At 48.3% G+C, this 27,865-nt stretch overlaps 13 protein-coding genes across 13 annotated transcripts; 7 read left to right on the forward strand and 6 right to left on the reverse strand.

Annotated features, from left to right (window-relative positions):
* Positions 1 to 232: 232 nt before the first annotated feature.
* T069G_09367 (fatty acid hydroxylase superfamily domain-containing protein) lies at positions 233 to 1,252 on the forward strand (the record flags this gene model as incomplete). The annotated part of the gene is made up of 1 exon (XM_056176577.1): positions 233 to 1,252. The coding sequence occupies one exon, from the start codon at positions 233 to 235 to the stop codon at positions 1,250 to 1,252; it is 1,020 nt and encodes a 339-aa protein (XP_056025055.1).
* A 242-nt stretch (positions 1,253 to 1,494) lies between these two features.
* T069G_09368 (uncharacterized protein) lies at positions 1,495 to 2,036 on the reverse strand (the record flags this gene model as incomplete). The annotated part of the gene is made up of 2 exons (XM_056176578.1): positions 1,495 to 1,921; positions 1,975 to 2,036. The coding sequence occupies 2 exons, from the start codon at positions 2,034 to 2,036 to the stop codon at positions 1,495 to 1,497; spliced, it is 489 nt and encodes a 162-aa protein (XP_056025056.1).
* A 2,506-nt stretch (positions 2,037 to 4,542) lies between these two features.
* On the forward strand, positions 4,543 to 5,406 carry T069G_09369 (uncharacterized protein; the record flags this gene model as incomplete). The annotated part of the gene is made up of 1 exon (XM_056176579.1): positions 4,543 to 5,406. One exon carries the CDS (start codon positions 4,543 to 4,545, stop codon positions 5,404 to 5,406), a length of 864 nt encoding a protein of 287 aa, XP_056025057.1.
* A 258-nt stretch (positions 5,407 to 5,664) lies between these two features.
* Positions 5,665 to 6,189, forward strand: T069G_09370 (uncharacterized protein; the record flags this gene model as incomplete). Its single annotated transcript, XM_056176580.1, has 1 exon — positions 5,665 to 6,189. One exon carries the CDS (start codon positions 5,665 to 5,667, stop codon positions 6,187 to 6,189), a length of 525 nt encoding a protein of 174 aa, XP_056025058.1.
* A 353-nt stretch (positions 6,190 to 6,542) lies between these two features.
* On the reverse strand, positions 6,543 to 8,762 carry T069G_09371 (uncharacterized protein; the record flags this gene model as incomplete). The annotated part of the gene is made up of 2 exons (XM_056176581.1): positions 6,543 to 6,813; positions 6,877 to 8,762. 2 exons carry the CDS (start codon positions 8,760 to 8,762, stop codon positions 6,543 to 6,545), a joined length of 2,157 nt encoding a protein of 718 aa, XP_056025059.1.
* Positions 8,763 to 9,923: 1,161 nt separating this feature from the next.
* On the forward strand, positions 9,924 to 10,383 carry T069G_09372 (uncharacterized protein; the record flags this gene model as incomplete). Its single annotated transcript, XM_056176582.1, has 2 exons — positions 9,924 to 9,975; positions 10,022 to 10,383. 2 exons carry the CDS (start codon positions 9,924 to 9,926, stop codon positions 10,381 to 10,383), a joined length of 414 nt encoding a protein of 137 aa, XP_056025060.1.
* Positions 10,384 to 10,410: 27 nt separating this feature from the next.
* T069G_09373 (DSS1/SEM1 family domain-containing protein) lies at positions 10,411 to 11,198 on the forward strand (the record flags this gene model as incomplete). Its single annotated transcript, XM_056176583.1, has 3 exons — positions 10,411 to 10,540; positions 10,701 to 10,812; positions 11,159 to 11,198. The coding sequence occupies 3 exons, from the start codon at positions 10,411 to 10,413 to the stop codon at positions 11,196 to 11,198; spliced, it is 282 nt and encodes a 93-aa protein (XP_056025061.1).
* A 379-nt stretch (positions 11,199 to 11,577) lies between these two features.
* T069G_09374 (phosphoglycerate kinase domain-containing protein) lies at positions 11,578 to 13,131 on the reverse strand (the record flags this gene model as incomplete). The annotated part of the gene is made up of 3 exons (XM_056176584.1): positions 11,578 to 12,344; positions 12,417 to 12,837; positions 13,066 to 13,131. The coding sequence occupies 3 exons, from the start codon at positions 13,129 to 13,131 to the stop codon at positions 11,578 to 11,580; spliced, it is 1,254 nt and encodes a 417-aa protein (XP_056025062.1).
* A 1,030-nt stretch (positions 13,132 to 14,161) lies between these two features.
* On the reverse strand, positions 14,162 to 15,224 carry T069G_09375 (mpv17 / PMP22 family domain-containing protein; the record flags this gene model as incomplete). Its single annotated transcript, XM_056176585.1, has 4 exons — positions 14,162 to 14,227; positions 14,288 to 14,832; positions 14,914 to 15,004; positions 15,156 to 15,224. The coding sequence occupies 4 exons, from the start codon at positions 15,222 to 15,224 to the stop codon at positions 14,162 to 14,164; spliced, it is 771 nt and encodes a 256-aa protein (XP_056025063.1).
* Positions 15,225 to 17,426: 2,202 nt separating this feature from the next.
* Positions 17,427 to 18,293, forward strand: T069G_09376 (uncharacterized protein; the record flags this gene model as incomplete). Its single annotated transcript, XM_056176586.1, has 1 exon — positions 17,427 to 18,293. The coding sequence occupies one exon, from the start codon at positions 17,427 to 17,429 to the stop codon at positions 18,291 to 18,293; it is 867 nt and encodes a 288-aa protein (XP_056025064.1).
* A 202-nt stretch (positions 18,294 to 18,495) lies between these two features.
* Positions 18,496 to 20,288, reverse strand: T069G_09377 (acyl transferase domain-containing protein; the record flags this gene model as incomplete). Its single annotated transcript, XM_056176587.1, has 3 exons — positions 18,496 to 18,527; positions 18,586 to 19,419; positions 19,481 to 20,288. The coding sequence occupies 3 exons, from the start codon at positions 20,286 to 20,288 to the stop codon at positions 18,496 to 18,498; spliced, it is 1,674 nt and encodes a 557-aa protein (XP_056025065.1).
* Positions 20,289 to 21,098: 810 nt separating this feature from the next.
* Positions 21,099 to 21,468, reverse strand: T069G_09378 (uncharacterized protein; the record flags this gene model as incomplete). The annotated part of the gene is made up of 2 exons (XM_056176588.1): positions 21,099 to 21,313; positions 21,372 to 21,468. The coding sequence occupies 2 exons, from the start codon at positions 21,466 to 21,468 to the stop codon at positions 21,099 to 21,101; spliced, it is 312 nt and encodes a 103-aa protein (XP_056025066.1).
* Positions 21,469 to 26,836: 5,368 nt separating this feature from the next.
* T069G_09379 (WSC domain-containing protein) lies at positions 26,837 to 27,688 on the forward strand (the record flags this gene model as incomplete). The annotated part of the gene is made up of 1 exon (XM_056176589.1): positions 26,837 to 27,688. The coding sequence occupies one exon, from the start codon at positions 26,837 to 26,839 to the stop codon at positions 27,686 to 27,688; it is 852 nt and encodes a 283-aa protein (XP_056025067.1).
* Between the last annotated feature and the right edge of the window lie 177 nt (positions 27,689 to 27,865).

Below are 27,865 nucleotides of genomic sequence, written 5' to 3' on the forward strand. Positions count from 1 at the left end.
AAATCCGTACCAAGAGGAATTCTTCCGTAATCATGATCCCCGTCTCTTCGCCGCATTGGCCATTTCTGTTTTAAACTCTGCTGTACCTGCATTTGCGACATTCTCATCTCTTTACCGCTTTTGCCACTCGCGACACATGGAATCTGCAATTTCTCGCCAAACAATATCCAACCATCGCCGTATTGTCTATCCAGAGTCACTCTAGAGATCAAATCAAATTTCCAAAAACAACATGGATCTCCTTCTCTCAGTGCCGATATTCTCATACCTCCTGGGCCCAGCCCTCACCTCCTGGTCGACATCGCTCAACCTCCTCTTCTTCTACATGACCTGGTCGACCCTCGTCCTCTCTCAACCCCCAATCGTCGTCCACATGGTGGGCATCCTCGCCATCCGAATAGTCTTCTTCCTAATACCGTCTCTCGCCACCCTCTTCTTCGATGTCTCCCTCCCGAGCCTCGCAGAAGGCATCAAACACGGCGGTCGCTCAGCCTTACCTCCTCGCGACGCCAAATCACTCTCCAAACTCATCGGCCTAGTCCTCCTAAATCTCGCCATCCTCACCGCCGTCGAAACTGTGATAAGCTTCGCATTCATCCTCTTCCTCAACCATCCCGTCTTCAAAACAACCACGACCCTCCCGCTCCCATGGCAAATCTTCAAACACGTCCTCATCCTACTCTCCGCCCGCGAAACTCTTCTCTACACCATCCACCGCTTCATCCTCCACGGGAAATCATACCGCTGGCTCTCCCAGCGCCACAAAAACTACGCTCACGCAAAGGCCGGCGCGCCATTCAGCCTGCGTCTCCTCGCCGACCACCCCGCGCCACTGCTCTTCTACCGCTTCATCCCGCTGTTTCTCCCAGCACTCATCATACGCCCTCATATTCTCACCTACTTCTTCGTATTCACAATCTGCACCGCCGAAGAAACCCTCGCCATGTCCGGATACACGATTGTCCCAGGAATTATCATGGGTGGCATCGTGCAACGCACAGCGATCCACTACGCAGGAAAGGGAACATCGAATTATGGTTCGTGGGGAATGTTGGACTGGATCAATGGGACGAGTCGTGGCAGGGATGTGCTTCAAGATGTGAAGAATGAAGCGGACAAACACAACGTGAAGGAACGGTCTTCGAAAAAGCTCGATGAAGGGGCTGGAGCAGTACAAGAGGGGTTGGGAAGCTTTAGAGAAGGAATGAAGACGCGAAGAAGCGGGAGAAAGAGGGCGGTAAAGGGAAATTGATCAATTGAATAGGTTCTTTTGTCTAATTATTAGCACTATTGATACCATCATGCTTTATGAGATTTCGTTTGTGATTATACTTGGCGAGCTTTGTCTCCGAGTCTTTGCACAGAAATGTAAAAAGGGCTTTTCGTCTAGGTACGTCAAATTTGAAAAGAAATAATTAAAACGTTTAATATTAAAGCGTGAAAAAATCAACATTACTGTAATGAGCTCCCCTGTATCAGGATACATCAGCAGAATCATCGCCGTTCAGGCCTAGGTTCTAGACCGTCAAGGCATAAGAGTGATACGCTCTTCAAGTGGTCAGCGATGTGAGCGGCCATCCGTAGATCCATTTCGTTCGGTCCTATGGAGCTGTTAGTGTTGGTAGCAGAGCGCTTTTCATCGTTCTCATCATTCTGTAGAGCCCCTAATATGGATTGCTGGCCGTCAGACCGCTGACGGACTTTTTTGTGAGAGCCATCATTTTCTACCTTAGATTGCTGGATGACCGGTTCCGAGTCATTGATGGACTCTTCACATAGCGGGCATATATCCGTGTCTCTAGCCAGGTGCTCCTGGTTCATATGCTCCAGCCAAGAATCGAAATTTTTGAAGTAGCATAGCGACTTTTCGCAATCACCAGAGAGGCAAGTGTAGTGTTCCATGTCGCTTTCAACATGTTTTCTGTGATAGTTAGTTAGCTAGGCTTCCGTGGCGTTTGGTTCGCTTGCACTTACTTCCACCACATTGGATCTTCATTGCCCTCAACCTGCAGCTCTTGAAGGCAGATCTGACACATGGCAGACATGGAACAAGGGTCTGCCTTTGGAGGAATAGGGTACCCAAACTCGTCGAGCCATAGGGATTCAACTACAAAGAAAGTTAGGGCTTGTTGTTTGCATCCGTCATCTTTTCCATCAATCTGATATGTCCTAAAGAACATCCGATTAGTACTCGATCATAGCTCAGTATCTGAAACAACTTGATGATCATGCGGACTGTGATTCTGGGGGCTCTGTTGCTTTGCCGGTTTCCCTTCAGTTACACTTAGGTGTCGGACATACCTCTGATGATGGCGCTGGTACAATATATGATGACAGTGAAAGGCAATGCTTTTAACCAGTTTCGTAATCAGCCTCTCTTCGGCTTTTGGGAACTTTTGTTCTAAGATCACCCGAGTCCTGTCTTCGAAATCATCCCTCGGGAGCTTCTCTGCAAAGTCGAGGATTTTTTGCTCGGGAACTTAAACGATATCTAATTTCGGTAGTGAGGCGTTGTAGCTTGTCGACGGATTCCATGATGCCCTCCATAGCACCCCTGGCTGCATCCGAAAGAGACAACCGAGAATCATCGTTCGAGTTGGTATTGCTACTCCCGTGTGAGAGAGGGTTGTGCTGTGAAATCAAGAAGCTTGATTTAAGTTCTATAACTGCGATTTTAGTTAGATTAAAATGTGATTTAGATAAAACGTGCCGTTGGAGAATTACGTTGACGCAAGTTGTTTCGGAGAACATCCAGTAGTGGCATCGCGAGGTCTCGGATATCAGGCTCCAGCTTCCATCTAATGTCTAGTCTGGCGCTCTTGCCAGCGGATGAATGTAAATAAGTCCACCATACGTAAAAGTCACACACGTAAAACTGCCACTCGCGTATGGAGACAAGTTCTGTGAGCTGATTGTCGGGGGGTTGTTCAAGCAGGGCAGCGCATTCTCCAATGATGTCCCCGATTAGTTGTGTATCAGCGTCAATATTCTTTTCCAGATGCCGTAGATTAATCAGTAAAGTTGAAATCGATACACATGCAAAGGAGACATCTAACTCGGACCTACTTCATCTGCCCTCGTGCTGGAAGGCACCTTGGTATAGTTGTGGGGGGCTGGATAACTTTGGTCGGCAGCTATAGATGCTAAACGACGGGATAGAGGATTTGCGTGTGTTTGGCTTTCCATCGTAGGGGAGGTTTATGTCAAGCTTCCGTTGCAAATTGATACGTGATGAGCACTTCCAACGGCATGCTGGTAAGGAGAATGTTCCATGAATATATACTATACCATACCAAAGAGAATGGGTTCAAATTGAGAGAACAATGATGAGCATTTGGCTTCCTTTGTGTCAGAGGCAGGTCACAAAGGAAGTGTTCACTTCTTCTTTGAACCCTGATAGGGCGTCTAAATTCTCAAAGAGCGAGCTAGGTGGCTGAGGAGACTGAACAGAGATATAAAAAGGAAGCCGCTGGCCCTTTGTTCTAGGAAGGTCAGAGATAAATACAGTCCCTTGTGTAACCCTAGCTGTGTGGTCCGTGATAGTGACCGTGCAAGCCTCAGCCTTGACTCTTGCACTCTTCCCCTTGCCGCAAGCGCCTGACACTTGGCATGTTCATGTTTCAATATATACCTCTGTTGGTTCGTTAACTGTTCAGTGAACTGACTCACTGTATATTAACACGATGATCTACTTGTTACAACTTGAGCTAGACAACAAACGATCTAGATGTCTTGACTACTACATCTCATAAGCCACCACTTTGGATGGCAGTGAACAGGGACATCATAGCTACGAGTTGCTTTATAGTGGCAACGCTAGTGCAGTCATGAAGTAGCAAGCAGCAAACAAACAAAGAAACACAGCTAGAGAATGAACAAAGGAAGGAACAAGAAGCGGAACAAAGAAGAAGCGGAACAAAGAAGAAGCTGAACAAAGACAAAGCAGGTAGCCGAAGAGACAAAGAAAGATGACAGGATATATAACTACTCCAATAGCATCTATTGGGATGAAGTGAGAGAGTCTTTGATCATACACACTCTGAGGATTTCAAGTTCACTTACCGTGGGAGATTGTCGATTATCCAAAAACTATCAACAAAACAATGAAAGACGAAAATGAAGCCGCATCTGAGGATGTCGCCACTATTCAGTTGAGCCGTGCTCATAGTACTGACCATTCAGACAAAATCCGGCAGTATCTAACCTACTTGTACGAGCACTTGGACACAAGCCGAGGAACCAGTGGATATCCCCAGGCGATCATGTTGCAAGCCACGGGTTTTGAGGGAATCAAGTCAAGCGATGGAAACACACCCCCCTGTTTTAATCTATTTTTATCTCCCTGCTCTCCCGAGCCACCGCAGTCACCAGCACAATGGCAAGAGGCTTTTTGCAGAGCTGATAGGTAAGGCACTGTCTTATGCCTCTAACCCAAACAATTTTGGGCATGCCACCGCTCTTCTTAGCAATAGCTGACTAGAAAGTGATATCAGACAGCTCTCTTGCGAGGATGAAGACTACGGGGCGAAGGACCTTTGTACCATGATTACAGCACATCTCTACTATCAATACCCCCTCCACGTGGTATTTAACCACCAGGCTTTCCGCTATGCACACGAACGGTACAGTTTCTCCTTTCCTAGGGCCAATACGTCCGTCAGCCTCCGCGACTTATTGGATAAGCACACGTTTCCAAATGTTCCAAAAGTCGACACAGATAATAGCAAATATTACTCATTCGGTGACAGGTATCTTCTTGGTCTCAATCTAGCTAAGTCTTTGTTCCATCTGTTCGACGGACCATGGAGGCCGCTAAACTGGAAGACCGAGGACATCGGCTTCCCAGCTACTGAAACCTCTACCTCGATGACAGTACACTCTCGCCACAGCCCATATATCCAGTTCAGTCTAAAGATTGAAGACGAAAAGGAGAACCGGATTCAGAAAAGAAAAGAAAAGATCGAGAAGTTCTGTTATCCAATGTGGTTAGCACTAGCTCAGATCCTTCTAGAGCTTCATTTAGGACGCAGTCTAGCTCATGAGGGTGCTGAGGGACTCGATGAACCCGAGCTACGTAAACTACTTCTTCGGATTAGCGATATTGAGCTTCGAGACAGCAAATTTAACTCTTACAAAGAAGCCATTGAAGGTTGTCTATATTTTGGCTACAACCTTCTTTACATCCCGCGAGAAGCAAGACCAGCAGAAGAGCGCAAGCTGATCAGAAATCTCATTATTGTTAAACTTCAGGAGAACTATGAGAAATGGTCATCTACTCTAGGGGAATATACTGACCTCGACTTGACGCCAAACCAACAATCTCAGAAACTTGAAGATATCACTCCTTCATCACTGAACAAGGATACCATGGCCATTACCCCAATACCTCCTCCTTCATTTCTCTAACTGCCTCCCACACGCCGTTCCCAAGCGGAGTCAACGTTCCATCTTGCACCACGCTTCACAATCAAGCCTCCCCCATATGGGCCACTCCACCTTGGAACCATCATCGACGACCTAAAGAACGTTGAGCCCATCAACGAAACCTGCCGTCTTCCTCTCCCGGGCGATGCATATAAACACATTACCGAGGGCTTCGTAGCCACAACTTCCAGTATCGAGACCGGCGAGTTTGGCGTGTGGGCAAAATTCGTTGTCGAGAGAATGGGCAGCGAGGCCAGCCTCACAGGTGATGCTAGCGCCAAAGATGACTACACCACAGATGTCTACCACTTTGACAAGCTTGAAGAAATCACATTCACTCCCACAAAGGAATACGTGACGCAAAGTATGAACGAGCCAGCAGTCAAGGACTTTGTCGAGGGCGGAGGCTGGGACCTCGTCTACATGATCACCGGCCTCAAGATCGTGCGAGGGCCGGAAGTCTCTTGGCAAAAGAGCAAAAATTGGGTGATAAAGGACCCGTTTAAATGGGAGAAATTGGATGACTTCATCTACGGAATTCGCGTCAAGAGGCTGTATTTCAATCGAGGCGTACTGTCAGCGAGGCCTGGAGCTGTTGTTGGCGAGTACTATCACCATGGGGCAAGATGGGCTGACATTGACTTCGATTACGCTGAAGAAAACCTCAAAGAGGTTGTAGCGGAAGATATTAGTCAAGGGGATGAGGAAATGGAAGGTAAAGGCCAGGTCATTGACAGGGAGGAGATTTGGGTAACCCCAATTTAACATATAAGGTATGTTGAAAACAAAAAGGTTCAACACCTAGAGGCCATTGAGGTTTATATTTCAACAACATAAACGCCGTGTCTAATACTAGCTATATATAGATGCAGCTGTGCTCTTAGCTTTGCATTAAATTGTCCTCCTCTTGAACATTGTCCCTCTAAAGTAAGTCTATAACACTTAGCCCACGACATAAAAACGCCAATGATAGCCGTCCGTATGTGTATGCATTTCCCAACAACCAACCCAGGTGATAAGATGAAAGAAGAAGAAAAAATATCACCTCATCTAGAAAAGTCCATTTATCCAGATTTATCCAACCCATGTAATCCCTACCAATGTTTAATTCCCAATCTTCACCAGCCATACTTCTTCTTGAACCAAGCCAGCGTCTCCAATCCGCTCGTCGCCCTCATGCCGATCCTGGCATCCAGGGTGTACGCCTCCCAGACTTTGACCTTGTTGATTTGCTCTTCGCACTCCAGCATCTTCTTTCGTCTGTACTCCAGGATTTCCTTCTCCTCGCCCTCGGGAGGATTGCAGCATTCGGCCCAGGCAATGGCGCCCAGTTCGTAGATAGCTGCGGGCAGGACGTAGTCGTCTTTAGACGCACCTTTAAAGACAGATCTGCATCCACCATTGTTAGTATTTTTTTCTTTCTCTTTAGATATATGAGAGAGCTCAACTTACCGATCGAGGTCAACAACCTTCTCATTCAGCAGTGCCCTCGCCTCATCCAGCTTCTCCGCGCCTCGCAGCAGCGACGCCCTACTCACAGCCCAGACAGCCATCTCGTCCTTTTCAGCCTGAATCTTGGTGACATCTTCCTTGCTTGCCGTGCACCTCTCCCAATTCAGATAATCAAGTCCTTTCTCCAAGTGCTCCGTGGCCATGCGCTTCTGTCCGTTCCATACATAGCACATCTCGAGCGCCGGGCTGGAACCAATAGCATCAGCCAGGTCAATGCCCAGAGCCTTGGCCCGGTCCTCCCACTTCTGAATCTTGCGCTGCAAAAACGTTTCCAGGGGTAACTGACGTGCCATCAGTCGCTTCTTGCCAATCACAGTCGGGGCCTTGCGGTAGTATTCCTCGGTCTTGTTCTTCTGTCGTCTCGCCTCGTCTTTGTCGCCGGAGTGGAAGGCATTTCGGTACAGCTCCAAAGATGCGCAGCCGGCCATGTAATAGTACATTGAAGGGCTCCAATCGTTCACCTCGAGACATTTCAGGAATGAGCTGCGCATCAACTCCCAGTCGTAGGAAAACATGCAGTTGAGTGACAGCTCAAAGTTGTTCAGGGCGGCAACCTGCTTCATCTTAGACTCCTTGCCCGTCTTGAGCAGGTCCAGCGCTTCCGTAAGCTTGCGTTCGTTGGCAAGCATTCTCGCCTCGTCCACCCGCCATAACCGTGAGTCGGGATACCGTGCTCTCATGTCCGCAAGGAGCTTCTCGCACTTTTCGATGGGCGGCCCAACGGCCTCGGCATCAGCATCGTAATCTTGCTGGGCGGGCAAAATATCCGCAGCTCCCAGCAGGCCATTGTAGTACGCCAGCAACATCATGCCCGCAACGGCACCATTGATGTTGGAGTGGGCCGCCGACTTCCACAGCATCTTGACGGCTCGTGAACGATCTCCGTGGAACCCAACAATGGAGAGGATGCGTGAAAATGCCGGAGGGATGAGACTAAGGATGAGGAGGAGAACTCCAAAGCACATGTTGGCTCCAGAATGGATAAACTTGTCAACGGGGTTGTCCAGCTCTACGTCCGAGCTCACATCAGAGTCTTTGGATCGCAGACTCAGCTTGGACGTATCCTCCAGCTTGCCAAGGTTGAGCTTTTCCAGCTGCTGGGCCGTTGAATCAGTGTCAGCCTGATCGCTGGGAGTCTGCTGTCCGGACGGGCTCCTGCTGCTGTCCGCAGAAGTTTCAAGATCACTACTGCTGAGCGTGCTCGCAGACGATTCCGTCGAGGATGCATCGCCAGTCGAAGTTGAAGTCGAGCTGCTCCCTTCCAATGACATCCGCGACGAGCCCGGGGTAGCCGTCTTGCCAAAGATCTTCGCCTCAGACGCCACAATGGCATCCAATGTCAGAAACGCTTTTCGCAGCTTATAAAAACTCCTCATGGCCTCTACCAAGCTCTCGTGCAGCACACCAACAACAGCCCCCATCAGCTGCGTCTCAGCAATAATCAGTTCGTACTCGGTGCCCGGCGGATAGAGCTGACTGCTATTGTAAGCAGCCCCGTGCTTCTGCGCCCGCTTGAGATCGGCCCAGGCCCGGTTCTCGCACTCGTTGAGCCTCGCCGTCGCCTCGGTCATGACCTGCTTCTCAAAGCCCAGGACGGAGCGCATAAAAAAGGCCACCGAGGACCCCATTTCGTGGAAGGCAGAGTCGCCCAGCTGCAGCTTTTCCCAGGCGCCGTCGATGTCGTCGTTCATGATGAGCTCGACCCAATTCATCGCCTCTACTAGATTCTCCTTTTCCTTGGCGATGCTGTCGATGGGCGACAGGCTTGTGTCGGAGCCATTTTTGGAGTTTCCGCCTGAGCGAAACCACCCACCCAGACGACTCATGGCGGCAATGAATTCGTGGTGATGTTAGTGTGAGGATGACGGTAGCGGTGAGACAGCCGGAGGAAGAGAGATAGGACCGTATGAATATCAGATAAGAGAGAGTGAGGCTGAGTGCTGAGATTCGCACAGCAAGGATTCGTAGGCAGATCCTTCCCGCCTGGCCTGCTCTGTCGGGTGCCCTTCCAATATGTAGGGATGGTGGCTCAGCTAAATACTCGGTAACGAAGGCCACGAGAGAGCGAGTGACAGGTGATAGGGCACAATTGCGTCGACTAACAAGCCCGCATAAAGACGCCAAAAAAATAATAGGAAGAAAAAAAAACGACGCTTATGCCATGCAAGCACCCCTCGCCAGACCCAAGTTCAGTCAGTTCGCTTTCGATTTGCTGGCCGAAGTTCCATAGAGCAATGCCCAATGGACAGTGAGAAAGAGACTCGAAAAGAAAAATTCCTCTATTCTATTTCAAGACGCTGAAGAAGAAGGAACAAAAAGAATTTCACACGTGAGAAAGAAGAAAAGAGAGATTAAAACCAATTGAGAGTTTAAAGGATTCAAGTTTCCAGCCGTGGAGACCCCGAAAATAATCCAAGGGTCCGCCAGGCTTACTCGGTGCAGGTCCCAGGTATTTAATCGATTTTGCCTTATTCCAGAATTCGGTGCTTTATTACCTATCTCTCTTCCATGTATCTCCATCAAATCCTGTCCCTCCGCGGTCGGTAAAGCGCTCAGGCCGAGAACTTGCCGCGTTTCTTTTGCGGCATTTCGGAGCAAACGCGGACTAGTCCGTTAAGCCCAGATGGCCGATGTCATTGATGTCCGGACGAAGTCTACAAACTGCGAGGGCTAATTTTGTTTTTTTTCCACTGTATACATGGGCTCTTCATACATTGAAGTGCTAACTTGGGTTTCGGGCACGGAATCCGGAGTGCTCGACCGCACCGCACTTATTCCATGACGTTGCCCGCTTACGACGAAAGAACTGAAGGATTAATTAAACAATGGAAAAAAAGGCATCTGCCGCTGCATCCGTAACAAGTAGCAAAACAAAAAAGATCAACTCGTTCCCTCTTCGTTTCGACCCCAATGGGAAAAATTGCCACTCAATTGCATCTGCTGTGTATTCTGTCTCTGCTCAAATCAGACCCCTAAGCCGCCCCACGATGGCGCTGCAAAGTCCGCCTGGCGCCTGTCGCCCCGAAAAGGGCAAAAATGGTAAGCGCTCAGGCACCTCCGGCACTCCCTGGCACCAATTAGACAGCGCTGGAGCCCAGCTCATTAAGGCGCTATCAATCGAATGCCCCCCCGGACGCAGCGTTCTTCCGCACCGGGCCGCCTTACTCTTACTGGAACAAGACAAGGCTCCATATTGCTGCTTCTCCTAGGAAACCACAGCTATTCGTCACGCAAGTCGACATCACCAAGCTGAGCCATTGTTACCAATCCTTGCAACAACAAACACCGCGACCCGACCATCGTCCCCCTCCCTCCGTGTGCCGCGTCAATACACTCGAAGCTCGCATCATCACCGCCATCGTCATCTCCAGCTTGTCCACCCCTTCGCGGTCAAGCATCATCATTCTCCCTTCTCTCAAGCGCATCTCCAATCTAGCGCTAGGCTGAGAGGTCGCCGCATCATCACCCTCCACCATGGCATCAACCACCACAGAGCCCAAGGTCGCCGAGCCTGAACAGTCCACCTCAAACGAGCAGCAGAAGCCCGAACAGAAGCACCTTGCCCTAGGCGAGGACGACGAATTCGAAGACTTTCCCATCGACGGTACTTGCTAACCCATCCATCCCTCCTCTCCCTTTCCCTTCCCAGCCACTCTCTTGTCTTCTCTCTCCTCCTCCCACAATAACAAAGCAACAATCACATCAATCAATCAATACTCATAAAAGAAATTCAATCTAATCAAACCATCTCTTATACATAATAGACTGGCCCGCCGACCAAACCGAAGCCGCCCAGCGCAACGGCGAAACCAAGCACCTGTGGGAGGAGAGCTGGGACGACGACGACACAAGCGATGACTTTTCGAATCAGCTCAAGTGGGTGGTTGGCTCTCTCCTAGTTTCTACCTTGCTTCTCACAGCGCTGTCGCTCGACTTTCGTCCCCGTCGCCGCTTTCGTTGAAGCGTTGATTGCCTTTCCTTTCTCCTTTTCTCATCACTGTTGTTTGCTCGTCACCGCTGCTGTTTTCTGGTACAATCATCATTGGGCTTAAGCCCGCTTAATGTCTTGTTTGAGATGGATACATATACATACATGTTGATACATATAATGTCTTCTTTTCTTTTCTTCATTTTCCTTTCCTTTTTTATACTTGCCACCTTCTTTGTTTTTCTCGTTATACTCCTTATGGGCACACGGATCCTGACGTGTTTCTTTTCATAGGGAAGAGCTGAAAAAGGTTGAGGCGGCCAAGCGGAGGTGAAACCGAGAAGCGAGGAGACGTACGAGGACATCGATCGGGCGAACCAAATCGCGTCATGGGCATATATGGAACGCTAGGCATATAGATTGGGTCTTCTAATCCAAAGAACAAAAAAAAGACATTACTCGGTCCATTCTATGTGGCTCACTTATTCCAACAAACGTGAATTACGCGTGTATTTACATCCAGTCACGATATTTGATATGGAAACAGTTGGCTTTCCATGCTATTAACGATGTTTTATTTTCCTCGAGGTCACTCTGGTATATATGATATTTCTTCGTTAGAGACGAGATGCTCCGGTCCGACCTTTGATGCCAATTCCCTCCCGTCATCAACTTGTGCCTCGCGCTTTTAATCCAATAATAATGTGTGTCATTTACTTACTAGACAGAGCAGTAACACCAGGGAGCTCCTTGCCCTCCAACAGCTCCAAGCTGGCACCACCACCGGTGGAGACGTGGCTCAGCTGGTCCTCAACGCCGTACTTGGCAGCAACAGTGGCGGTATCACCACCACCGATGATGACAATCTTGCCGTTCTTGCAGCCCTCGACAGCAGCATCGAGAGTAGCCTTGGTACCCTTGGCGAACTTCTCAAACTCAAAGACACCAGCAGGGCCGTTCCACAGAATGGTCTTGGCCTCGGCGATGGCCTCCTTGTACAGCTTGATGGACTCCTCGCCGCAGTCGAGACCCATCCAGCCGTCGGGGATACCAGACTCGTCAGTGGCGGTGCCAGTGTTGGCATCCTTGTCGAACTTGTCGGCAGTGATGTAGTCGACGGGCAGGACCAGCTTGACGTTCTTGCTCTTGGCCTTCTCGACCAGCTGGGGAACGGTCTTGGCGCCAGCCTCGTCGAAGAGGGAAGTGCCAATGGGGACGTTGTTGAGGACCTTCTTGAAGGTGAAGGCCATGCCACCGCAGATGACGAGGGTGTTGACCTTGTCAAGGAGGTTGTCGATGAGCTGGATCTTGTCAGAGACCTTGGCACCACCGAGGATGGCGAGGAAAGGTCGCTGGGGGGACTCGAGAGCCTTGGCAAAGTAGTCGAGTTCCTTCTTCATGAGGAAACCGGCAGCCTTCTGGGGCAGGTCAACGCCAACCATGGAAGAGTGAGCACGGTGGGCAGTGCCGAAAGCATCGTCTAGTGATCGTGTGAGATTAGCCACATGTCAAAAGCCATAGAAGAGAATCGTGTTTAACAGTGTGTACTTACTGACGTAGATGTCACCCAGAGCGGTCAGGCCCTTGCGGAACTCCTCAACCTTGGCCTTGTCAGCCTTGGTCTTGTTGCCCTCCTTGTCCTTGGCGCTGCCCTCCTCCTCAATGTGGAATCGGAGGTTCTCCAGCAGGATGACGGCTCCGTTGTCGGCACCGTTGACGATGGCCTCGACCTCGGGGCCGACGCAGTCAGGGGCAAAGGTGACGGACTTGCCCAGGAGGCGCTCGAGCTCGGGAACAACGGGCTGCAGGGAGTACTTGGCGTTGACGGCACCATTGGGGCGTCCAAGGTGGGACATCAGGATGACGGACTTGGCGCCATTGTCGAGAGCGTGCTTGATGGTGGGAATGGCACCGACAATGCGCTGGTTGTTGGTGATCTTCTTGTTCTCGTCGAGGGGGACGTTGAAGTCAACCTGTGAAACCGCGGCGAAGCAGCGTGTTAGTCAAGTCCAGATCAGAGCTTCATGTATTATAACATCTTCTGCCATTGCCCAGATTCATCCATGGTAATTGCAGCATCTCCAACGGCTTTCTCCCCTCTAGCTGAGCTTTGACGCTCATGCTAGCAATAGCAGCTCCCCGTTCAATCGGGTGCAGCAAAACCCCTCCATGCAATCAATGGCGGGGCAATTCGGACTCACCCGGATCAGGACCCTCTTGCCCTTGACGTCGACGTCAGTGATGGACAGCTTGCTGGAGAGAGACATTTTGGCGGGAAATTGGCGAGTAGAGCGAAACAGAAGTCGCGCCGCTAGGGAAATCGTGGTGAAGAAAAAGAAGGAAAGTTTACTCTGGTAATCAATCCAGCAGAGATGCTAATAAAGAAAAAGAAAAAGCACGCACAAGCAATCAAGCTGCGATAGGCAGATGGAGGGGGGAGGTGGGGTTCCAAGCAATAGATTACAGCAATCGATTGATCAGTTTACAGGGAGCTGTGGTGGGGGCCCTTAAGCACCTATCCAATGGATCTCAGCACCATCCAGCCTCTATGTTCAGCGCATCCAATCCATCCACCCAACGCTTCCAGCTCAACCACGCCAGAGTGACGTGAGCTTCATTCGACGGCAAAAATCACGCGCAAACGTGCCGCCATTGTCACCTGCATATGCGCGCTCAATTGATGTGCTGCAAGATTGCATTTCCATCAGGCCATATTATCACTTCATCGAGCTCAATCATGACCGGCGGCAGTTCTCATACCAATGTCAGTTTACTTACATTCGTAGATTCAGTGTCCTAAATGCAGTATATTCACATGCTAGAATTACGCCATCCATCAAGGTGTACATCAAGGTGCACTGAGTTGCTGGTGGCCAAACTGTACATCCATGTATAATGTATATCATTGCATATCAGGCTTCGTATTCTCAGCTGTTGTACAAAACGATTGAGCCAACTCTTCCAATGCCATCGCGTTTCCAACATGGCAGCAACATGATATAACCAAAAAAGATGGATTGAAACTCCAAACGCCGGTGCCTTGCATGCTGCCTCTCAGGTGCAGCATAGACGCCCATCCTAGATTTCATTGTAGCCTTGCCCTTGAACAATTCCTTCCATCTGTTTTCCGTCCAATGATGCCAAATCCAGGTTCAAGGACTCCAAGTCGGCCTCTTGAGTTAACATGTTTCCACCTACTATCCACCCTTTTCTTAACATACGACCCTGTAGTGTTCTTCGTATATCACAGATGTTGCGTTACAGTGGCTTAGTGGTACGTTTCTTCCCGGTCTCGCTTCAATCGGATGCATTGGTCAAGGAGAGATAGGCGGTCCACGCAATACCAACAGTCGACACAAACGGCTAACTCCCTGCATTAGTTTCCATTCACCATTATAATAATATGTGCATGTAGCCACTCACCAGTTGGAATTGCACCGGCATCAAGCGGAAGTTGATAACCTGCACCGCAGGCCACACGACGTAATTGGCCTTGAGCGTAGGGATGTACATATCCCGCAGCTTATGGGTAACCGCACGGCGGCCGCCTCCCTCAGCAATGGTCATGGCCGTGAAGAAGACGCCCACACCGAATGGCGCAAAGATGAGCTGATCAAAGGCGACTCGCTTCATGGCCGGCACAAATGCGCTGCCCTTGGTGATGGGAAAGAGCCTTTCAAGCAGCTTGAACCATCTAAACTGCACAGGAGCCATGCAAAAACCATAAGCCATGAACCGCGTAAGTCGTTCAAAGTCGAATGGCGGAGGCAGACTCTTGGAATCGGGAATAAGTTCACGGTCGTAGAAGGGATTCTTTTCGTCCAGCTCGTGGATTTCAACGGCGAACGTATCGTCCTTGGTGACTCCGCCTGACTTTCTAAGCGCTCGCTCACGCACAGAGGTGATGGTTTGCGCGACGGTATCGGCGATGCCACCAAGGATCGAATTGGTGACCATCATGGTCAAGACTATGCGTGCAGTTGGTCAGCCGATGCATTGGGGATGTTGATAGAGATGAACTCGCGGGGCGGTGGATCGTGGGGACGTACGTGGTCGTTCATTGTAGTACGAATTGAATCGCGCCGTCAGCCGGGCAACGAGGGCCATTTCGATGAGGAGGATAATAGTGTGGAGTAGAGGCTGTTGGTGATTGCAAGAGTCTGTTAGTAAAAGAGTAAACCAGCCAGATTTATTTATTCATTCATGTTGATTGAGTGGATGGTAGGTAGGTAGCACAAGGGATGGATGGATGGGTTCGAAGGGTAAAACATGTTCCGCCTTGCGCACGTACCAAACGTCCATAGATGAATTTGCTGTTGACGGCACGGACAAACCGTCGGCGGTTGAGTTCCCAGGTCATGATGCCAGAAAAAAGGGAGATCAATCAAGGAACGCTCACGCAGAGGAGAGTCGCTTTATCGCAATGTTGCCAAGTGGATCTGGAGTTGGCTCGATGACGACACCAGGCCCGGTTTGCGCCAACAGAAAACCTCCGAGCGGGCTGCACTGCACCTGGACTGGGGAGATCCGCCTGCTGATGGCCCGGTAGCGGTAGAGCGGGATTATTTTCAGTGGGCTTTGGTCGCTGTAAGAAACGAGACGAGCCCCCAGCGGATATTGCTGGTTATTGTCTGTCTGCTGAGGCCGGAGGAAAAGGTCAGTGGGTTGAGAGTGTGGAAAAAGAAAAAGACGAAAGGGAAAAAAGGATGAAAAGGATGGAGGGTCCGAGGGAGTGGCTGTTCTGTTCTCGGTGTCTCGTGCCTCTTCCCCACGTTCGTCATGGGCTTGTCGTCGTAATACAAGAGCCGCACAGTACTCGGTACAAGGCGTAAAGGCACCACTGCCTCTGCTATTCCCGTACCAAAGACTCTTTAGCCCAGTGTGTTAGAGCTAATGGCGATTCCATTAATGTACCAGTCATTCTACCTCTGCTACGACTCAGGTATCTCTATGGAGGTGTTATATCCCTTGGGTTCAAGGAAAGCAACTAGTATACTCTATAATATCCCCTCATCATTCACCGATACACGAATTGGGTGCACATTGGCCACTGATTGCGTAGGCTTATGCTTATGTGTCTCTTGAAACCCAAGATGCGGAGATCTGCAGATCGGCGCCAAATTGTCCTAATATTGAAGCCAATAAGCCTGTCAACATGTCCAGCCTCGTATTTCCCCAATTTCTCCACCCCCTTCCGGAGAGGTATCGTGGGCGTCTTCAATTGTGGTAGGTCGTGTATCACTACTAGAAATCTCTCACACGATCTAGCAGCTCGTCCAGCAGCAAGATCTGATGCCCCATGTTGTCTGTTTTGACCGGCCTTGGGTGTGAGACCAGGCAGCTAGAGCGCAAAGGCAATCTGATTTTAACAAGACAAGAGATATGCCGTACATAGGTAGGTATGAAGAGTAAAACATATTGCATTATTTGCATAGCAGCCAAAACGAACTTAACGCCCTCACTCGACTTAGTACTTCATATAGGTAAGGTACATGCAAATATACCTTACTACCATCTATTAGCATTCACGTCGTCCTACCAATACCCCAAGTTATAACTTGGTGCATAGTTATTATTTGAATGTACCCAATTCTGTAAGGTCACATGACCTGTGCCTACCTTCATAAGTACCTAGTAGATACTGGGTACATAGCCCGTAGAATAGCAAGCTTCATCATACATCATCATCGGTCCCTTGCTGTGAGACACCCCCTCGATGTGATAGCTCCTCTCACAGCCTCCTTGCACACGACCTGACAAATTCCATATTTTATTCCAAAGGCGAAAGTCATTTATTAGAGCTAAACTAGCTCTTTCTATGAAATGACGCTTATAAACACTTATCTATAATAGATTGTATACTTTCTATAAAATCCTCCTTAACATCTTCCTGATCAATGGAAAAGTGAATTTGTTTACCTATTTGATCTGAATAACGGCTGTAATGAAGAATTGTATGTAAAGTGTTGTTCATCATAACTTCTATAGCTACTTTATCTTAATAACAGCTAAGAATACCTTTAGTTCTTGAATCTCTACCCCTTTCACGAGATCGTTTCTTCCCAGTGTCTCTCCTATACCTGCGAGAAGCACCTTTGCCATTATTGTAGTCCTCCGTTTCATCACTCTGCTGCCTTTTGAGTTCTCTCTATCATCTCTTGATTCGCAAATTTTTCTTTCACTCCACCGAAAGTGTGCTTTATTGAATCTATGCCTTGTTGCAAATTCCTCGGTTGGTATATCTTTGACCTTCAATGAATCTCTTTTCTACTTCTTGCGAGTCAAACGGCTCACAAAACTGAAAAAGGGGACGATGCCTATTCTATTCTTATTATATCTGTGAAATTGATAGAAAGCATATATGACGCGCACTTCCCAATACGTGCTTGGCTCATCTCAATTAGACTTTTGTCAGCTGAGAGGCTGTCAGCAAGATCGCAGCTCTTTATCTCACGTCGCTCGCTGGCTCTTGTATATCTATCTGATAAGTAGTAACCAAGAGAATTCTCTGGCAAAAACACCATCTCAAACCTGCATCTGCCTAATAAAGTGCCAAAGTATCATGTCGGACTCTAAGAAACCAGCTCCTGATCCGCGATACCCAGATATCCGGCATGTCGCTGAGGCCCGCCGCCTTCGATCGCAAGGCGCCCTCATCATAGATGCTCTTGGAGGCATTATTTTATGCCCTCTAGATACGTCTCGCACGGACTTGCGTATCCTTGATAGTGCGACTGCTGACGGGCACCTTTTGACCTTGATCCGGAAGCAGCTGGCACACCCAGAGAGTGCAGAGTTGATCGGCACAGATATCGCAGACTTCCCACCTCTCGACTTGCCTGAAAATATCACACTCGAAAAGCAAGACATTTTGAAACCGTGGCCAGAGAAATGGGAGGCGCATTTCGATTTTGTGCATCAACGAACGGGACTCGCCGTTGCGGGCGGCATGGAGCAGGCTGTTGAGATAGTACGACGGTTCATAGAGCTGATCAAGCCTGGTGGCTGGATTCAGCTCGTAGATGGTGCCTTGATTGAAAACAAAATGGAAGAAGACGACAAAGCCTGGGTAAAGATGTTCAAGGTGCTGTCACAATGTGTGGCTCTTGTTGGGCTGGACACCACGGTGGGAGTCTCGACGGCTGAGATCCTCAAGAGAGCCGGAGAGGGTTTGCTTCGCAATATAGGCGAAAAGCAAGGCGTTAGTCCTTTGGGAAAGGGTGCGACTTCAAAAGAGCTTGAAGAGCTAGGATATGTGGAATTGAAAGGAATGCATAGCGGCTGCGTAACAATGCTAAAGGGAATGCCCGAAGACAAGAGGCCAATGGCTCTTGAACAAGTTGAAGGGCTTCTGCCGGAGGTGTTGAGAGAAGCTCAAGCTGGAGAGTGTGAAATGAAATGGTACGCAGCATGGGGACAAAAGATTTAAAGCTGGAAAAGGAATTAATCCATTCCTATGTATCTATTGCATGTGACTTCTTAATATTGTCTTCTTTTAAAATTGGCAGTTATCGTCCCTTGATTGCTACATTCAGGATAGAACCCAGCAGTCGTGGGACGGAGGTTTCTGGGCGTAGACTCCATCCAATGCTATCTTATGTGGTTCCATGGATATGATGGGAGATTTGTGACTAATTTGTGTGACTGTTGCCGCCCTTCAACACTGAGAGGCGAATTCACTTGTCTCAAGTCGACTGAATAGCCTCGGCTGATCAACTCACAAACCATATCTTGCATAGTATCGACGGCATCAACCATTCGGCTAAGATATGAAGTATAAAGCCGTTCAATATTTCTGTCCCTTAGAATCTGCCTTATTGGGGTTGCGAGAATGCTGTGAGCTCCGATCCCCACAACTATATCAATGTTGCCAACCATATTGTTGAATGCCTGGCTGAAAAGGACTGGGCTAGTCATATTACGAGCCCAATGCTCAGGTCTCATGAGAACCGAAGGACTAACTTGCTCCCCAGTAACTGGTGATATTACTGTAGTATCACATCCCGATTGCTCTCTCGTTACAGCCCCAAGGATAGGCCGCAACTTTTCGATGTACTCCCTTTCCACATGCCTCATGTGATGAGAGTGGTATGCCATCGGGGCCTTGAGCTTTCCAACGACTATGTCGTCGTTCTTCAAATTATTAGCAACCTCGTCGAGGAAATCCGAATCACCAGAATACGTAACGTGGAATGGGCTGTTGATGCAGGCTACGACCACATGCCCACCTGATGTGTTTGTGCTTGTGATATACTTCTCAGCAACTGCTGAGCTTACCGCAGCTACAAGCATACCGCCCCGGAGAGAGTGTAGCTTTTGCTTTTGGAAACACAGCTCGCCGCGGAAATAAGCGACGCCAAGAGCCTCCTTGAAGGATAGGATCTTGACCGCATATGCTGCCGCGATCTCGCCGCTGGAGTGACTAGTCACAGCAGTAGGTAAAATGCCCCAAGACTCTAGAAGGTCAGCAAGACAGAACTGTATCGCAACGCTGATAGGTTGACTGAGTTGGATCTCGGCCACGCGGGTCGTGATCTTATCTCGCATAAGTTCCTCTGGAGATGTAAAAGGTCAGCGAACGAAAAGAATCATTGAGGTTGCTACTAGGATGCTCACCTTTCAATGACCACAAGGCTCCATATTCTTTCAAGATGTCATCTGCCTCCCGAATACGCTGGCCAAACATTGGATACGCCTCAATGAGCTCCCGACCCATAGCGTGCCACTGTGCATATGGTCCGTTGAAAACAAACCCGAGCTCCGGCAACTCAGGAGGAGTGTTGGATGGCTTTTGCGTCGGGCTGAGCAGGCAAGCGGCTAATTCATCGATTTTCCCGGCGCGAACCGCGGCTACCCAGGAATGTCTTGACCGTCTCTCCGCCAGAGTATAGGCCAGGTCTTCAGGCTTTGACCGCGACTTGACAATATGATGAGCAAATCGACGCATCATGGTGGTGCATGTCGTGGAGTCTTTGGCGCTCAGCAAATATACGAGTGATCGATTGCTCGTGTTTCCGGTATCGTTCGAGTGGCCGTTGATGTGGCTCACGGAATCAATGCTGACACTTGGATCCCTGTTGGTTAAAGGTAGATCTAGAATGATATGACCATTGGTTCTGCCGTCATCAAAATTGCCGACCGAGACACGCAGCGGCCTATCTTGGGGCCAAGCCATTGCAACTGTTGGCACTCTTAAATTTGGGCTCACAATTTCGAAGTTGAGACTAGGAGGGATGACCGTATGCTTGAGGACAAAGACTGCCTTGATGAGAGCAGCGATGCCGCTCACAGGCCCGGTGTGGCCAAGGCTTTTTGTATTCACAGAGTCGAAAATGACACGGGTCTCTATTTCGTCACGGCTCTTGCCAAAAGTTCTTGTGATAGCTTCAGCCTCATTGGGGTTACCAGCAGCCAATACAGCCATGTGTGCTTCTACATAGCCTGTGTTCCTCAATGCTGTAGCCTGCACGTCTGTAGCAGTCTTGGATGAGCTGTATTTAGGGCGTCTACTAAAGGAGAATCGATGTTTGTGGTCGTGCCATATTGGTGCAACCCAGAGTTCCTAATAACTGCGTGGACTTTGTTGCCATCTCTCAATGCAGCATGAAGGGGCTGTAGTATCAAGGCGGCAACTCCCTTGCATATGTATTTATGTATCTATCTGTGCGCTGTCTTTTTCAGCTATTCGCTGACCAACACTCTATAGCCAACACCCAACACCACCAACAACATATCCACCAATTCATCAGCTAACAAACCAATCCATTGCGGCTAACAGCGTTTGTGGTGGTGTCGAGGTATAGGGCACTTGCTCTATAGTATACTCCTCAAAGATGCTGAATTCTTCATCGTAGCTGTTATTTACCAAATCATTAAATTGACTCAGCACGTCATCCATAATGCTGATTTCTGCATCGGCGATGTATGTACTGATTCATTCGGTAAGGGGGAATACTATCCATTTTGTCTTTGATCTGGTCCAAGCCATTATAGAATGAATTGCAATCTAAATAGTAATCATGGTCGATAAAATAGTCATGTTCACAGTGGAAAATATGAGCGGGTTGCAACTCCATTTTATTATAAGAGCGGCACAATAAATGAATCATCCGCAGGTCGTCACCTGAATCGAGACATATCGGCCAAAGACACTACACTAAGAAAATAAAGAGCAACTAAAGCTACACCCCATTCTCTTCCTCAAAATCTCCATCTAGCTACTGGTGCCATTCGCTTAGCAGGACCAGTTCTCAGTGACACCACAAGCAAGGTGCTGAGATCCGACAGATCGGCAGTTGGCGTTGAAAGAGTTGTCGTTGTTAAACAGGGTCAGGCCAGCACCACCGCATCCCTTGAGGTAGTAGGTCACACCGTTAGACAGAGTGAAACGGTTGTCGCAACCGTTGGTGACAGTGTGAGTGCACTCAGACTGGCCGCTAATCCAGGCAACTGTCAGGTGTTAGTAGACTATATAGAAAACAGAGGGAAATTCAGGAGAGCCGCTTACTGGGAGTGCCGGCAGAGTCAGTGCCGAGGTTGACAGTGGCCAGGGCGCTCTGGGCCATGAAACCGAAGAGAAGAGTGAAGATAGCGGAGGTCTGCATATTGATTGATGTTGGAACCGAAAGGTTGGTGTTGAGGAGGTTGTTTGGAATGTTTGTGTGTTGGAGTGAAGAAGTTGTTGGAATGAAGAGATTGTTGGATTGAAGAAGTTGCTTGACTCGGGCGATGGACGAAGGTATTTATGCTTGTCGAGAGACAGCGGCCGGAGTCGTGAGGAAACGGAGAATTGCCTGAATCCTAGAGAAACAATGAATTCCCGTCCGATGATGCCGCGGAATGACCCCATTGCAGCTTACTGACAGATTATTCCATGATGGCAAAGCCAACCCAAGCTCACCCTGCCCTAAAAAGATCCGTAATACTTTGTCTATTTGCCCAACAATCAGATACTATTCCTGAAGCAGTATCAAAATGTCATCAACTGCAATTATACACAGACCTAGATGTAACCCTTGATCAGTAAGCTGACAATCTTTTGTAGGGAACCACTAGTTAGAAATATCGAATTGCCAAGTCTAAATTGCAATTTTCAATGTTATGTTAAGAATATTTCAGACACAGATCTCCAAATCCTATGCCGTGGAATAGGGAGATTTAGATGTTAACGGAGGCGAGCCCAGTGAATCACGATATAATTTAAACTTTACAAAGACCATTACACGAGGTAGACGTTAATGTGCCCTAAAGGTAGACTGGGGTTGTTGATGAATCCGAGGTTGTGGTTTGATGTTGGGTGGTAACGATACACTCGTGAAGCCAGGGCCTGTAGGAGTTTATTGCCAGATCGGGTATGCTTGACGTAGGCCGCTTCCAGTTCACGGGTAACTTGACTCGAACTTGGTCTTTATTGGCTACCGTAATTCCTCGGAAAATTGGACTATGCGTATCCCCAGAATTAATCCCGGTTTTGATCAGGAAAACACAGGGATCGGAAAATAGATATATACTACATAGGGATAATAATAGTAATGTTACAACAAGCTTATGTAGCATGGTAGTATGTGCTTATTTTTTGCCTTTTCATGTGCTAATTATTTGTCTATATGGTATTTATTTGTCGATATGCCAACTACCGACTAGGTACCTATTTGTCGATCCTCGCTTACATGTATTTGACAAACCTCTTGGCAACCTAGCTACATAGCATTGGGTATTGAAAACTCAAACCAACGGCCTGTTTTGATAGCGAGATTCAAAAGCTGTAGCTACGATAATTTCGAACAGCAAAAAAATAAATTGTAAAAGACGTATGAGTTACTGGAGCTGCTATCCTAGCCCTGAAAGCTTCAACTGACTTGTCCTAGTCGGAGATCCATGGATATTACAGGTGATTAACATCGGGCCGTCGGGTCTTTAGATCAACTAAAACAACGGAGTACATCCGGGCCATCGAAGCCGGTCTCCGCCCATCAGCCCGGCAGTCATCAATACATGTATTTAACCCCTTTGTATCTAACTAACCTCAGTTTGGAAGGCCGAAAAAACAAATACCGGCTGGCGGGCAATCAGGTATCGCACCACAATTGCCACTCCTCCACCACTCTCCAACCCGGAGGTGTACAACGCCGGGATCGGGACCTTCAAAGCCACGGAACCAGCACGAGAGTGCGTACGATTCCGAGACAACCCGGATATAAGTGAGATTCTATTGTCATTCACGGCATTAAGAGAAGATCCGGATCCCTCAAAAGGAGCCTACACATGAGTGGACTGTCGTAGAACCAGCAGCAATCAGGTGCCGGGCCCGTAAGGAAACAGGTGGCCTCATGGCTGAAAGATTATATATTATTCTCGTAGTGTGCATGTATGTACAGTGCTTGTAATCTGTTCCAACAAAGATCGGGTAACGCTTCATCTAATACAATTCCAGTAGCTTGGCAGTATAAGACAATTGCGTTCGGAGTTCTAAGCCTCAAAGGAGGTCATCGGAATTCGCGGTAGGGATGGAGTCGGGCAGCGTACCCGACGAGTAGCACAATTTTTGACCAGGCACAAGCGTTTTGCGCAAATTGGCTTGTGGGTTGAACTTGGCTACATCAATCCGGCTATTACTACATCGCTTTGCCACAGCATCACAGCCATCGTTTGATACGACAGTCGTTGTTTGACGGGTGGCTCCGACGCTCAGTCGTGATTTGCCCCAAATATGAGCTGGTGTACTTGGTCCTCCAGAAATAGAGGTGTCGTTTGAGGAGTCGATCTTGCTAGAGACTTGCAGATCAACTTTCATCCAAGCTTAGTTGATACTCGCCATAGAGGCACGCTACCCGTCCGCCCAGGCATTGACGGCGTCTTTGACAGATGGTAGGTTTTCTAAGCTGCTCGCAATAACTCCTTAGCATAATCTGCCCCACGGCCGCCTTCATTGTAGAGCTGGACAACAGTAGACATAGAAGTAGGATTCTGCTTTGCCTGCTTTGAAAAGCTACTCAGGCATGTTGCTCAACTTCGGCGCCGGAGAAAATGTCAATGACCGAGCACTGGGAGTAGCCAAAAATCATAGTATAGCAGCGCCGAGAGAATGAAAGATCTAATTTCCGGTCGACAAGACATCTTTTATAATGAAGCTTTTATCCGGAATGTCTTGGCAGGAGGGAGGATGTGGCTAAACGGCTTCAGGTGACGTTCGTTCTGCTGACGCACACCATTCAGCAAGGCTCGCATCTCTGCCAGGGTTTGATCGGGTCAGGACGTTGGAGGGAGGGCCAAAGTCATTTTGCGCAATAACATTACCCTAGATAAAGAGAGTATGGGTGAACAAGCAGTGCAAAGACAAGATCATTGTCATGTCCAAAGCTAGGCAAATACCTAGTAAGAGAGCTGATAATCTTCACTAAGAGTGTTTTATTTTATTTTTTTTATTTTGTAAAAAAAGTAAAAAGCTTGTAGATAACACTTTTAAAGAAAGGAAACAAAGAAAAGAATTGTTGGCTCGGTTTGGCTCGCGGATTCATACACGCTGGAAACATTGAACTGATGTTTCCTCCATCTAACGGACATAATGCCGATGGCTTAGACCAAATCATACCGGCCCATCCATTGCATTGACAACCACAGACCAGGAATATTTCTCACCATGGATCCATGTATGTATGCCGGATCATCGGTGTTTGGCAGATTCGCTCAGGAGGCTGTGATCCTTGTCCGGTTGTGCTCCGTCGAGGCAAACATCAGCTGCATGCGCGAAGTAACGGCACCCATCGGCCCCATGTTGAACCGTAACCGGCGTCTTGGATTGCTCCGATGCAGGCATCGCTGAAGAGTCCACTTGTACCTTTACATAGATATTTACCCTCCATTTGACCCTTGTGCCTGATCCATCAGGTATCTTGGCATTCTCTAGCGGCCGAAGGAGTCCATCCACGTCTCAATCTTACCAACAACGGCCAACAGCGTTTATTAAACGCTCTAGAATGTCTAGGACGAGGCGTAAAGAAAAATAACTCTCAGTCAATTGAACCACTTGCATAGCAGCCAAGGTCACATTTCAGATAATATATCACGAGAGTTTAATGCTTTTGCTCAGACTAACAAGTGTAGGACAAAGCTCGTATCATCTTCATCTCGGCGTATTACCCGGTATCCAAGAGACGGCAATTAATGTGTATAGCAAGTTTATCGCAAGCAATCAGAAAAGGTTATTCGACCCTCTTCCATATAAGTTCTTGGAGGACGCAAAAGACGAACTCAACGACTTTATCAGCCGCGTCTCAGACGAGGTGTCAAAGCAGCATCGACCAAGAAAAACGACGGCACCAAAGAGCAGTGGCACATTATTCTACACTCCTGATAAATGAAAGACTCATATGAGTATCATCAATTGCAAGCTCAATCTCTTCCTTAAGATTCTTTATATCCTGTATCTTTCCTTCACCATCCCACGAATGATATGTGCCCCAATCAGACACCGCCCAAAGCTGATAGCCATTCAAGATTAGTCCACTAGTGTTGTCGATGAATTTAATGTTCTCCCTAGGGCATTCTCCCCAGTAGCGCTCTTCAAATAAGTATGCCCACACCAGGACTGAATTGTCTATTGAGACATGAAGTTCTTGAAGGGCAGGAAAATCTCTGAGGTCATTGATGTCCCAATTGCCGAATGCCTCGTATGACGACCAACCGCGCTTAGCAGTAATCCTAAGCCGCTGTATGTCCAGCTTATGCGATTCAAGATCTTTTAGATACAAGTCTTGCAGACAGATCATGTCTGTCTCAAAGTTGACCCAGACATAACGTGGCTGAGAACCGATTGTAAAGGCCCGATGATACGGCGCATGTTGTCGAGACTCACGGCAGACTTGCATCACCAGTGGGCATGGCGCTGATGTGACTATATGCACAATTTCTACAGCTTCCGAGTGGTTCGTCTTCCAGCGCACATGAACGAGCCGCGGATGAGCTGCCAGACTCCAGATATGAGCGCGAAGCTCTTGCGGAAGGAGCGGAAATAGATGAAAATTGGACATTGTTGCGATGAGATTCTCTCCCTTTGGCTCGGCTTCACATGGTTGGCTTTATGCTCAGGCCGGTTCCATAAAACGGAGCTGGAAGAAATGCCGAAATTGCGATGGGACGAGAAGAATGGTGAAGACGGAGAAAAATTAGAAAAGAGAGAGAAACGGAAAACACAAGACCAAAGAACAGCCGGTCATGAGTCAAGAATTCTATCGTGAAATGCATGTTGGTTGCAAGCGTTGTCGAAGGATGAGCCTTGATCCCTGACTCTAGCCGCCACTTGCCCTTGTCGACATCGGAACTATTGTAGCTAGCCCCAGGACTTTAAATACAACCTTACAACCTAACCTAACTTGAAGGTTACTACTTCAATTGCCATCGCCATCTGGACCTGATTCCCCTGGAGAGCTCTCTATGCTATTAAGAGCACAAGTCGTCTTCGCTAGGATAAAAAAGGAAAGTTGTGTTGTTGATTTTAACAGCCCATCCGAAACTCGACGGCCAACAACATTTACCCCCTGGCAAGCTGAGGCGCCACGTACCAATACAGCCAACATCCGACTCACATCGGGTTTAAAGAAAATCCTTTCGAACTCATGCACACGAATAATCGTAGCTTTACAAGTTTCGGAAATTGCCCTCTTTATGCGGTCTAGTTGACTCTTGCGCTCACTCGGAACAAATACTTCCAAGTACCTCCCAGAATCTATGCATCTCTTAGAACACATACTGCTACATAATGTTTTTTTGAGGTGAAATGATTCACAAGACTTCAGTCACAGACTCGCTCCCTCTTTGATCCCTTTTTATGACTGTACAGCGCCTCTGAGACAGTCATTCGCCCAAAGTCATTATTCCACCTCGTGTTCTTCAACACAGCTGACCCTCTTCATCAACCTGCTTAGCTCCATCATATCACCGCTTTTCAAGTCTCATAACTTCCACTCATTCGTCATGCTGGTCTCATCTTCTCAGCGCTTCCTGGTCCTGGCCTTCGTTGTTCGTCTCTGCGGAGCCGGTCCAACGCCTCAGCTGCAATGGGATCCAGACACAATCTCCAGCTGTATGGAATGGTTCGACAATGCCGGCGAAGACACTTGTGAATATATCAGGGACATGTTCAAAATCAGCCCAGAGGACTTCCACACATGGAATCCATCTGTCGGCTTAGACTGCAAGCCTTGGAATTTTCAGTCATATTGTATCCTGACCAAGGAGAGATGGGCCTCTTTTACAAGCACCAAAAGTGTTTCCATGTCAAAAACTACCTCCCCCTCCACCTCCACGAGTGTGTCTACTCACGTTCCTTCTCCGACGGCTTGGGAAGCTCTGGGCTGCTACACTGATGATGTCCCAGATTTGCCAGTCCTAGAGTATAAATACTCCAAGGATGGTGGCGATCCGGCTCTCAAAATCTCAAGCTGCCAGTCGACATGCTGGGCCGCCTCTCGCAAACGCGACGTCCTCTATGCTGGTGTCAAGGAAGGCAACCAATGCTGGTGCGGTAGCTTCGTCGGAGGAGAGACGTCTCGAAATCAGACTGATTGCAACCTCCCATGCAGCGGTGACAAGACGCAGATCTGTGGCGGCAAGGGATACATTAATGTCTTCGCTCCTATAACCACTAGCCAGCCCAGCTTTCCTACCATAACGAGTCCCAGTACCACAGCTACAACGGCGAAGAGTTCTTCTACTTTTACGAGTACAACGTCAACTGCTACAAGCACTCTGGGGGCCGTTGTCAACACAGCCACTCCTGACTCTGGAGCTATTAGATTTCGTCCCATGTTTCAAGTATTTAATTAGAGATATGATGCAAAATATTCTATAGATAATGGAGCAATGTCACATTTTTCGTAAATAGAGCAAATCTGTATTCCACGTGGGCTTCTGGCTCGACACGATCAATAACACATAAGAGATGTCATCTCTATTAGTGACGGAAGCAAGACCATAACCATAATGGTGAAATTGACACCAACA

This window comes from Trichoderma breve, chromosome 6 (genome assembly GCF_028502605.1).
Source record: "Trichoderma breve strain T069 chromosome 6, whole genome shotgun sequence".
NCBI classification, from domain to species: Eukaryota; Fungi; Ascomycota; class Sordariomycetes; order Hypocreales; family Hypocreaceae; genus Trichoderma; species Trichoderma breve.